The sequence below is a fragment of the Canis lupus genome, chromosome 19 (assembly GCF_048164855.1).
Source record: "Canis lupus baileyi chromosome 19, mCanLup2.hap1, whole genome shotgun sequence".
NCBI lineage: Eukaryota > Metazoa > Chordata > Mammalia > Carnivora > Canidae > Canis > Canis lupus.
The window spans coordinates 2,288,573-2,299,977 of NC_132856.1; the positions used below are offsets into that span (position 1 = coordinate 2,288,573).

The following is an 11,405-nucleotide window of genomic DNA, read 5'->3' on the forward strand; positions in this document are numbered from 1 at the left end:
GGGTGGCTGGGCCTGGGACACTCCCAGAGGCCTTGTGTACAAGGCCTATACTCCAGCCCTGCGAGTGCTGGAGGCGCCTCTTCCCCTTCTCATTCAGGCCCTGGAAGGGGGTCCCTCCTGCTCTGGTGTCCCCTGACCTGCTTCCTCTCTGGCTGGCACCAGAGCATGTCTGTCCTCACAGATCACAGGCTGACTGCCTGGCCCCCTGCAGCTCCCACCTGGGTCATTGGATGGCCTGAGGAGGACAGGGTCTCCTGTGAACAGCTGGACGAGATGGAGGGTGCCCCGGTGGGCTCAACCTGGCACCCTTCAGTGATTTTTCTGTTAAAATACTACACCCGTACCTAAAGGGATCAAACCCACAAAATGACGTTCACTTGGCATTTTAGCTCACTGGCAACTATCTTCTATTTCCATCTCAGAACTGAGTGGTACTGGTCAGTGGCCTCCCCGGCAAGGAAACAACACTGGTGGATTGGGTTACAAAGACTTGTTTAAGATGTTTTCGTGTTCTTCTGATGTTTTTGGCTTTGTCAGGAAAATGATTCCCGGATTTTGGTAGTTACAGCCTCGGTTTGTTTTTGTTTGTTTTGCTTTGTTTTTCAGTTTTATGTTGTGGCTTTGTCATCCAGGCAGCTTCCTGGGAGGCATATTTCCATAACTGAAAATTTTGCTAAAATAAACCCCTGGTTCTTTGTAACAACACTACTTCATGCATTATTCAGTTTGGGAATTGCAGCCGGCTGCATCTGCTGGCCTCAGCAATTGGCTGCGGGCTCTAGGGGTGAAGGCCAGGCCCAGAGTGGCTCAGCTTGCCCGGTCACTACAGCACCCCACGAGATCAGTGGGCCAGGTGTCAGGGTACTGCCCTTCCCCTGCAGCCCTCTTCCCGGAGTGATGGCACCGCTGCCTGTGGCAAGGGCTCAGCTTAAATCAGGTGGTCTCTCTTGTACAGTGGGAGGTGGTCAGAACAGCTGCTGCCTGAGGCATCTGGGGTCCAGGCCCCTTCTCTCCTGTGGCTCCCCCATCCCTAGACTGTCTGTAGCCCTTCTCTATGTGGCCCACGAGAGCCAGTCGGTCACTCCCCAAGCATCGGAAAGTTGAAGACACAGACCATGGATCGTACATTGCATTTGCAGTCTGGTCCCATCAGCCAGAGCCTACCATTCCTGCTGTGCCCCTGCCACAGGGGAGACTGGGCACGAACCCACCCCATAGCCTGCAGCCCTGTGGCAGGAGCCCCTTCCAGGTAGCATTCCTAATGGCTCCCAGATGCCCCGTTGGCAGCCTTCCTCTAGGTTTCTCCTGGCCACCAGATCTGCTTGAAGGTCCAGGTAGAGGGATTAGGTATACAGGGAGTCACGGTCCCGAGGAGCACTCAGCCCATGTCTGCTGGAAGTTGGGGGGTAAATGCTACAGCTTTTTGCCTCTCGGGGGGATCACTGAGGTGTGACCTAGAGAGCTCTCCCCTGGGATTCAGCCCCAGGTGCCCCAAGTGGCAGCCAGCTCAAACCCTTTGCTTCCTCTCCCTTCCCCACGTCTCCGGGGGGCTCTCTGGAATCTCCTCCCAGTGAAACTCCTTGCATCCATGTTTTTATCTCCAGGGGAACTCTAAGCCTATGCCAGGGAATCAACCATGATTCCATTGCAGACTTGCTGCTTTTATTTCATTGGTACCTAAACCATAGTTAGGTTAATCTGTGTCCTTTAGTGTTCCAGCGCGGCCAGGAATATCCCAGCACACATCCCGTCCTGCGTGTGTGGGGTGTGATCCCAGGATAAATTCCTAGAAGACAGATCCACACCTCTGACCCCACTGCTCACTGTGCCTGGTCCTTGGGAGGCTTCAGGCAGCTGCTGATGTAAGTTTTACTGTGACTGTACTGGGGCACGAGGACGATGGGGGATCAGGCTGGCTGCACGTGGATGCTGGCAGCATGCTGAGGTGCCGTGTGCGCCGCCGAGATACGCTAACTCGTCCCTCTGCCATCACACATTCAGATGTTGCTCATTTGCCTGTGAGGACTTTTGTAGTGCATGCATCCTGATGGAGTGGTTTTCTTCTTTGAGGACATTGTGTGCATGGCAGCTTTACTCAGGATACAGCGGAATCAACACATAGCTTTTTACTCCCTGAATATTCTTTAGAGTCACCTCACACTGAAGACCATGCATAGTTTATGACTCTGAATTTGGGTGGCTGGTATGAGGTTTTTCTACCTGCACAGCTGGCTTTGACCCACGTGCTGCAAGAGCCCTGCCTGCCCTCCCTGGCTTACTTCCTAAACCCTCTGCGGCCCCAGCGAGAGGAGCACCCAGGCGGATCCAGCGGAGCTTCTTTCTATAAGCTGCTCATGGCCGCGTGCAGTGGGAATGGGACTCAGGAAAACAGGGTGGTGCTGGCTGGCACTCAGGAGCCTTCTAGCCAGTGACAAGTCTTCAGGGAACAATGTGCGCCTGGGACAGGGCCCCAGTGCTCAGAGCAGCTGAGTCCACAGCAGGAAAAACTGGAAACCAAACATTTGGTGGAAAGACGATGCATAAGCCATGCACGATTATACATGATAACTAAATGATCAAGTGAACTGTATGCAGCATCACGTGACTCTTATTAGCAACTTGCCGTAGAGGAAAAAAGCTGCATGGAACATAATACAATCCTGTATCGCTAAAAAAAAAAAAAAAGGCAAATGATGTCTTGTTTTGAGATACTAGTTTTAGAAGGATAGGAGAGAGCTGAGGTTGGGGGCGGGGAGGCAGCTGGAGAAGCGGCTCCCAGGCAGATGGACCCAGCGGTCACGTGGGTCACTTCACCATTACGCTGTATCATAGGCACACAATGCTGTATTTTGCATATAACAAGTTAGAACATAGCTGTGAGCATTGGAGGAACAGTCTTGAGACCTACACAGTCCAAACGGAAATCAGCCTGCCTCCAAGCCTAACGGGCAGGGACCCTGGGGTCTCGACTCCCTTCCACCAGCAGGACAATGCTGTGTGGTGCACAGGACACCAGGCCTGCTTCCCACCCAGGAGCCCCAGTGCCCTTTGCTGGGGTGCCCCCCTGCAGTCCTCTGTACCCTCTCCCCAGGCCCCAGCACCCCAGGAGCACACAGCAGAACTGACTTCTGCCTCCTGCAGGCTGGGAATCACCCTCCCGTCTGTCCCCAGGGCATGAGGAAGGCCCTTCTTCAATTCTTACTCCACAGGGGACCTCATTCCACCTTCTTTCCAGAACAATAGGGCCACCTGCCCACCTTGCTCAGTGCAGCCACCTTGGTCATCTTCAGGGCCCCCACCCCCTTGTCTCCTAGGGGAAGGGCTCTATAGCCAGTCTCCCCAGTTTTATTTACCATCCCAAGGACTCCAGGTGGTCCCTCTCCTTGTAGGAGAGCGCAGGCTGAGCACTTGCATCTTCAGCAGGCCCCCTGCTCCATGGTGCAGCTATCACAAATTCCAAAGCAGTTAACACCAGCCTCTGATTTTTATCCCACGCTTCTCTTTGAAGAATTCATAACACGCCAACAACATGGTATTATTTCATGTATTAAAATCTCAGAAAATAGTAGGCCTGTCCCCAGGTTCCCCAGTGCTACACAGAGGTACCGATTGTTACCTACTACGCACACGCACACACACATACATACTACACACGCATGCACACACACAGTTTCCTGATGCGCACAAGATGGGAGCATATCACACTTCTATTGTACTTCAGAAAAACTCTGAATATCTTTGTAGATTGCTGCAGACCAGGAAATAAAGAGCTGTGCCTTCATTCCACGGCCGCCTGGTTGTTCAGGGGCTGGTGTGGTACCGCTGAACAGCCCCCAGCGGGGGTATGCAGGGTTCTCCGATCCTTGGCCATTTCCTACGGCCTGCAATGGATACTGCTGTCCAAGTAGCTTTACCTTACACGTATGAGTACATCTTTGGGATGAATTCCAGGACACGACATTCATACTCTCTAACCCTCACACCAACCCCTCAACGTGAAACATTACCTCATTTTACCAATGAGAAGACAGATGCTCGGAAAGCAAAGCACTCGGTCCAAATGGAAATAGGATTTGAACCTGCGAAGTTTATTCACATGGTGTGGGTTCCGAGGAGATGAGTGGCCCCCTTCAAGGCTGTTCCCCTCAATAGAGTTCACGTCCGTCCGGAAGGCCGTGCTCTGTGGCCACTGCCCGGAGCGCCAGGGGCAGGTGGCCGAGGGGGAGGCCGCACGGAGCTGGGCTCTAGGAGGGGCCTGCAGAGGGCCGGGCAGCCCGGGCGCCGGTGGGGGAAGCAGGGGCGCCCAGCCGGGGGAAGCGGAGGCTCAGTATCTTGAGTTCCCAAAGTTTGCTCAGTGGAGACGGCGGCGGCAGGGGGCTGAAGCTAGACGGTGATATACAGTCTGGGGCCCCAAGCCTAGAAAAGCCCCAAAGAACCCCACTAGTCCAGAGATGCTGGCCAGGGCCACAATGACACTACTCCCAGCCAGACCTCCCCAGGGTCCCCAATGAGCCGCCACCCTACAAATGTCCAAGCCAGAACCCAGCAGGGTTCCCGTGCTGTGCCTCATGTGAGGCCAGGGCTTAGTCCACCGTGCCCGCAATGAACTGCCACCAAGCAGCTGTGCCAGCCTGCATGGCCGCCCCCCACGTGAAGCCACCACTCGTCCCCTAATCAGTCTTCTCTAAGGCTACATCAGGTCTGTGCATGCCACCCTTCTGCTCCCCAGACTTCAGTGGCTCCCCATTCCCCCTCAGACAAATGTTGGCATTTCACTTTCTTCCCTGCCTGTCTCCTAGCCATCCTGAAAAACACGTCAAATTCCCTAAGTGGGACGTTATTCTATCTCGCCTCAGCATATTTGCACTTGCCTCCCGCTGCTGGAAGCATCTGCTTCTACTAGGTCCCTGCTTCTCACCTGGAACCCCACACCCTCTCCCATCCTCTCTCTTCATCCACTCTCCGCCCTACTCTGGCATCTGCTCTGGGCAGTTCCCCAGCAGAGGGCTGGTGGGGGTTCAGAGGGTGGACGATGAGGTGAGGGATCTCCCCCACCTGCTCCCCGCTACTTTGATGCCTTTGGCAAAGGTCCCACAGCCACAGACCCCTCCCCGCCCTGGGGCTCTTGGCCCCTGCCCACCCCTCCCACCCAAGTGATGGATCAGCTCCCCACTGGTGCTGGGCCCCGGGGGGGTTGAGAAGCCCACTGCGTTCCAAACTCCCTGACACATCCACTGACAGCTTTGGTGTGTCCTCCAGGTCTCTGCTCCATGTCGCCCTCCAGGGGAGCTGCAGTCCCCCTGGGGCAGGCCCCAGCACTAAGAGTCTGGGCCCCTGTGCACTGTCTGACTGGTGCCCACAAGACCCCCAGCTTGAAGCTGATCCCATTCTGCAGAAGTAGAAGCTGAAACCCTGGAACATCCGTTCTCTCAGACTCCAGCCTCTGCCGCTCAGCCCCCACGGGTCCAGTTCAGACATTTGGAGCAAAACCCATAGCCAAATGAGGTAGGGAGTGTGAGACCTGGGACAAAAGTCAGGGCAAGTGTGTCAGAGAATAGGCATGCAGCTGTGTGTGTGTGTGTGTACTAGTGTGAGTGTTCATGTCACCTCTCTGGGTGTCGGGTCAGGGAATGTGCGGGAGTCGCTGTGAGCTAGCAGAGGAGATGCATGCACGGTGTGGTGTCAGAGGCATGGCCAGTCAGCACAGAACCAACCTTGGAGTTGGAGGGTGGATGCCCCCACCAACGGGTCATGGAAGCCCTTCATTATGTCACAGCTGGAGTGTGCCATCCAGCCCAGGGACCACCGGGGTCTGAGTCCCGGATTAGGGCAAGTACATGAAATGTTTGGGGGGGGGGTGTCTTTCAAGGGTGTCCAGGTATTTCACTGTGTATGTCAGGGTGGGGGGGGCACTTGTGTGCATATGGTCAGTCTAGAGGTGCCCAGTGCCACAGTCCCTGCCAGTGCCTCCACCCTCGCAGCAGGCTGCATGGAGACCAGAAACTTGCTGGCTCTTCTGCTTTGCCTCTGCCATGTGGAAGGATGGAGGCCAAGCTTCCCCTCAGGCCTGTCTCCCTGGGTGTGGACAAGGCCCTCTCCAGGTGAGGCCAGGGCCTGCCTGCCCGAGGCTCCTGTGCAGCCTCTCCCACAAACTGCCTTGCTCCGGGAAGGAGCACTGGACTTCTGGGCCTCGGTTTCCTCAGCTTGGAAGTGGAGCCTACTGGGAGAGACACGTGGGTGTCTGTGTGCAGACCTGGGGTGAAAGGCCAGCAGCTTGAGTGTGGTCGGTAGGTGGCAGCGGCTGTCCTGTGGCAGCATCCTGGGCCTGTGACTCACCCTCTGACTGGAATGGATCTCGTTGCCACCAACATCTTCTGCAGGGGCAGTTGATCCCGCAGTGAGGTGGTCATCTTCGTGACCTCCCAGGGCTTCAGGAACTCCACGTTGTGCTCCGTCAGCCAAGAGAACCTGCAGTGGGCACTTGGCATCTTTAGGGAGCCTGCAGCCACCAGCCATATGTATAGCTCTCTCTCATCTCAAACTTTCTACTTGCCACGCATCATTCTAAGTGCTTTATCAACATTAGCCCGTACGTCACTCACAACCATGCTGTGAGGTTGGTATAGTTACCCACCCTTCATAGATGAGGAAATTAAGGCACAGAGAGGTCAAGTGACTCGCTCAAGGTCATATAGCTAGGAGGCCCCCCAAAGTCACTGCATTTTCCCTAGGACCCATCAGTGTATTGATGGTGGGCTCCAGGACACAGCCTGCCCACACAAAACATTTAGTAACTGCTGCTGGCTGAGGCCCCAGAGCTGCCCAGGCAGGGGGTCTCTACTGGTTCCTGAGTGCCCTGGGGCTTTACAAAATACCCTGCACCTCAGTCTGATCCCATCTGCCCCTTGGCAGGGGCAGGTGTTTGTGAATGAGCACCTCAGGTGGTTCCCGTGAGGCCCCCGCCCAGAGGGCAGGAGCTGGCTAAGGCTCTGGGCTGGCCCCAGGGGTCCCAGGCACCTATGTAGAGGCCCTCATCTCAGATTGGGATGGGGGTGAAGAAAGTGAACCCCAGACGGTCACAGGTCCAGTCGATACTCCGCTGGACTGTGCTTTGGCATGGCCTGAGAGAGGCAGGACTTGGCCTAGCAGTCTGGGGCTCTACTACCTGTACGGAAACTTCCTGGCAAATTTTTCCTGGACCTTGGTTCTACTCTTCTTCTTACACTGGGAGCACTTCTTGGAGTCCTTCGAGCTCATCACAGAAGGGGGTTAAGCTGTGGCACACTTTGCAGCCATGGCTGGAAGACAAGAGGAGGCCGGTCAGAACAGGGAAGGTGATGGGAGGAAGCTTCCCCTCAGGACTGGGAAGGCGACAGAGGACCAGGCCCTGCTGCCCTCCCGGAGCTGAGTGAGGGCTGGGTGGTGCTGGCCTGTCGCTGATGCCTGGCCCCACCACACTGTAGCAGTTATCCATGCTCTCTTGTATGAGTGTGTGTGTGTGTGTGTGTGTGTGTGTGTGTGTGTGTGTGTGTAGTCCTGTGCAATTTTATATGTGCTTCATGTAACCAGCACTTGGGATGGTTCTCAACTGAACAGCCCATCCCAAACTCTGGCAAGCACAAATCTGTTCTCATCTCTATACTGATGTGATTTTACAAGTGTTATACCAATAAAACCACCCAGTAGGTGTCTTTTAGAGCCTGGCTTCTTTCTCTCAGCATAATTCCCTCAGCAAACCAGCCCAGTTGTGAATGTCAGCAGGTGGTTCTTTTCCAGTGCTGAGTAGTATTCCATGGTACGGATGTGCCGTGCTTGGCTTGATCCTCAACTGTGGAAGGACATTTGGGTCATTTCTGGTTTGGGGCTCTTACAAATAAAGCTGCTATGAATATTCATGTACAAGTTTGTGCTTGAAAATAAGTCTCTGTCACTCTGGGATTTACATAAGGGTGCAATTGCTGTGGCTTATGGGAAGTCCATTTTTAGTTTTAAAAGCATCTGCCAAACGACCTTCCAGAACAGCTGCACTATTTTCCATGCCCCCCAGCAGTATACAAGTGGCTACAGATGCCAGTAGGTTCTTAAGTCCTTCTAACAGAAGGCCTGACCACTGGTGCTTCCTTTGCCATCAAATTGTGTGACCCTTGCCCGTCAATGGCTGGCTAAGCTCCCCTCCCCGCTGGGGCTGCAAGGGCTGCTGGAAATGTTCGTGGTGAGTGGAGGGAGGCGGTCAGCCATGGTGCTGCCTGTTGCAATGTTACGGTGCGTGGACCCCTGGGTCCCCCACGGGAAGCTCAGTGGTCTCCCGGGCACAGGCCATCCTAGTCCAAGGCCAAGCCCACCTGTCCGTGAGCCAAGCACACCCCGGCCAGCTTGGTCTCTGACTCTGGATGATTGGCTGTCCTGGTGGGCCTTTGCCCTGGGCCAGAAATGCCAGCAGCCCTGCCTGTGGCCTGTCCCCTCCAAGCCACTAAGAAATCTTCCTGACCCTCTACTCACTCACCTACCTAGCCAAGAGCTTTGATTGGAGTGCAGCTCTCCACACCAGTGGCGGCTAGTGGGGGCTTCCGTGGCCTCTGACCTTGGACCGTGGCTGTTTTAAGGACACAGGGGTCCCTTTTGTGGGTCTGGCCCCACAGGTCTTCACTATCAGGTAAACCTGAGCAGGTCACTCACCCCTGGATCTGGCTTTTGGTCCTCCTCTCCTGAGAAGCCAGGTGAGGGCCCTGGTCCAGGATGGGTGCCTGTGTCACAGTGGGACACAAAGGATCTGGGCTCAGCAAAGTGTCTGCCAAGTTCATTTAACCTGTTCTCCACCTGACAGAGAGCAGACTGCATCATCCTCATTTTCCAGGTAAAGAAACTGAGGCTCTGAGAGGTTAGGTGCTTTGCCTACATCCCCAGCCACCTGGTAAGTAGGGGACAAGGTGGAATCCAGAGTGGCCATCTGGGCTTCGCAGCCCAAACAGTCCTGAATGGGGCTGGGAGAGGTGACCTTGCCAGCAATTGACCTGAAGAAGTGGCACCACCACAGGAACCCAGTGGTCTAGAGAAGGCAGAGGAAGCGGCACCCCTCACCCCTCACATCCACTCCATACCTACTGGCAGACTCCCTAAGCCATGGATGTGACCCTGCAAACTGACATGACTGAATCTGCCTCCTCTGGGGCAGAAGGGCCAACTGCAGAAGCCAGGGCAAGACTTTGACACCATGGCCATTGGTCCCAGGTGCCATCTTGCTCCTACTTCCCAAACTGATCCAGGACTGTCCTTCCCAGATGCCCAGGCTGCCTCCCCAAATCCTGGCAGTGACGATAATCAGGGCTTGGCTCAGGGCGCCCTGGCAGTGTCAGGAAAACACCAGGTATGAGAGCTGCTATGCCCCTTGACCCGTAAGACTACCCCACCCTGGCGACAACACTCTCTTGATTCAACAACATAGAGAGGCACAGGCCTGGGTACACAGAGTCTCCAGCAGAAAGGAGTGGGTGAGTGGACCATCCAAACTGCAGGCTACTCACGGGCTGGCTTATGTGATGCCAGAAGGGTGGAAGCTGGTCATGGTCCTGACTGCCATGCTACCACAGGAAAATTGGCCCTACAGCCTCAGCAGGCCAGGCCCACAGGGTCAATGTGACATCAGAAGTCCCTGAAGTCACAATTATTAATGCTGCAGTTGCTGAGCACTGTGGCTCAGAATCCAGCCTGGAGCCCCTCTGGCCCAGAGAGTGGCTGTAGAGATATGGTGAGTGGGCCAGAGTTTGCTGGCATTCCAGTGCCCAGCACCTTGGGTGGAACATCCGCCTGAACATATGCTACAGCAGGGGTCTCTCCCATGCAGATTCTTGCAACAAAAGAGATATCCCAGAAATAGCTAAAACCTAATATGTGTCATATGTGTCATATTTTTTTTAAGAAAAAATTGCTCTGGTGGCAACGTGGAGAACAAAGTGAACGGCACCAGGAGTAGGTGTGGTTGGGCCAGTGGAGCAGCAGAGGCAGTAACATGGATGAGGGGTGGGGGGTGGTGCCTGGAATGAGGTGGTGATGGAGATGGAGGGAGCGGGGTGGATTTGAGAGATTTCAAGAGAGCAAGTTAACACAAAGGGGTGACAGAGGCTGTGGGAGGGCCAACGATGACTTTTACTGCCCTAGATGGGACTGGACTAGGCCTTGGAGGGAGACTGTGGGCTTGGACTTGGTCAGGTTGAGTTTGAGATGCCTTGGAGGCATCCCTCCACTTAGGCAGTTGTGCATCTGGGTCTGAGATCCAGAGGGGTGAGGTCTGGGCATAAAGTAAATTTGGGTGTCACTGATGTATCAATGGTAAATGAAGATAATCATCCTAATGGAAGGCAGTGTGCAAGAAGTGAAGAGGGCATAGAGCTGTTAAGATACCCAACATTTAATGATGAAGTAAATATTTAGTGCCTGCAACCCAGACAGAGGCACAGAGAGGACAGTCAGTGGTGTCAAGGAAGCTGGGGGATGATCCCAGCCCAAGAGGTATAGCGTGGTCAGTGGGGCTAGTACCACAGATGAAAGGGAAGAAGTAACTTTGGGTTTTAGAGCTGGGTTTTGTTTTTTGTTTTTTGTTTTCTTTGTTTTAATGCAGAGCTCTTTCTGTGGAGGAACTCATGCCAAATTACAAGTGGTTGAGGAATGAGAAGAGGAAGGTGTTGAACCGGGGGTGGTATGGCCTTCTCACCTGTGCCACATGTCTCTGAGCCACTCTCTGCTCTGCCCTCATTCTGCTACTGTGATGTATTACGTGGAGTTTCTTATTATGAAGCACCTCTGCACTGTGGGGACAAATTTCACTTGGCCACGGCACATAATCCTTTTAGTAAGCTGCTGACTTTACTTTGATAGTATTTTGTTGAGGATTTTGGAATCCATATTCATAAGGGTATTGACCTGAAGTTTTCTTATCCTGTAGCCTTTTTCTGACTTTAGTTTATTCTGGATCTTCTAGTTCCGTAAATTACATAATTAGATTGTCACTTGGGATCTTTCTTCTTTTTGGAGATAGACATTTAGTCCTATAAATTTCCCCCTTCTCACTGTTTTCACTGCAGCCTATCAGTTTGGTACATTTTCATTTTGTTTTCATTCATCTGAAGATATTTCTTAAATTCTCTTGTGATTTCTTCTTTGATTAAATGATTATTTAAGAGATGTTGTTAAATGGCCACATATTTGTGAATTTTCCAGTTTTCTGTCATTGATTTCTAATTTCATTTCACAGTGATCAAAAATACATTTTGTATAACTTGAATTTTAAAAAACTATTACATTTAGTTAAGACTTGTTCATGGCCTAACACATCTTGGAGAACATTCCATATGCACTTGAGAAAAATGTATATTCTACTATTGTTCAGTAGAGTTTCCTGAATGCCTGTT

The 11,405-nt window shown here is 53.3% G+C and overlaps 1 protein-coding gene across 2 annotated transcripts; it reads right to left on the reverse strand.

The window, feature by feature from the left end:
• Nucleotides 1-4,067: 4,067 nt before the first annotated feature.
• Nucleotides 4,068-9,639, reverse strand: C19H3orf22 (chromosome 19 C3orf22 homolog). 2 transcript variants are annotated; one of them, XM_072784858.1, is made up of 4 exons: nucleotides 9,522-9,639; nucleotides 7,166-7,298; nucleotides 6,337-6,468; nucleotides 4,068-4,383 (listed from the first exon to the last, which is right to left on the reverse strand). In XM_072784858.1, the coding sequence occupies exons 2-4, from the start codon at nucleotides 7,255-7,257 to the stop codon at nucleotides 4,245-4,247; spliced, it is 363 nt and encodes a 120-aa protein (XP_072640959.1). In that variant the 5' UTR covers nucleotides 7,258-7,298; nucleotides 9,522-9,639; the 3' UTR covers nucleotides 4,068-4,244. The 2 variants fall into 2 exon arrangements, with proteins under 2 accessions (XP_072640959.1, XP_072640958.1); XM_072784857.1 differs by having other exon boundaries at nucleotides 4,068-4,416; nucleotides 9,522-9,638.
• Between the last annotated feature and the right edge of the window lie 1,766 nt (nucleotides 9,640-11,405).

Coding starts and splice junctions, on each gene's coding strand:
- C19H3orf22 (XM_072784857.1), bottom strand. CDS start 7,257: ATGAGCTCGAAGGACTCCAAGAAGTGCTCCCAGTGTAAGAAGAAGAGT. Junction 6,469..7,165: donor GCCAGGAAGTTTCCGTACAG/GTAGTAGAGCCC, acceptor TGCCCACTGCAG/GTTCTCTTGGCTGACGGAGC. Junction 4,417..6,336: donor AGATCCATTCCAGTCAGAGG/GTGAGTCACAGG, acceptor GGGCTTTTCTAG/GCTTGGGGCCCCAGACTGTA.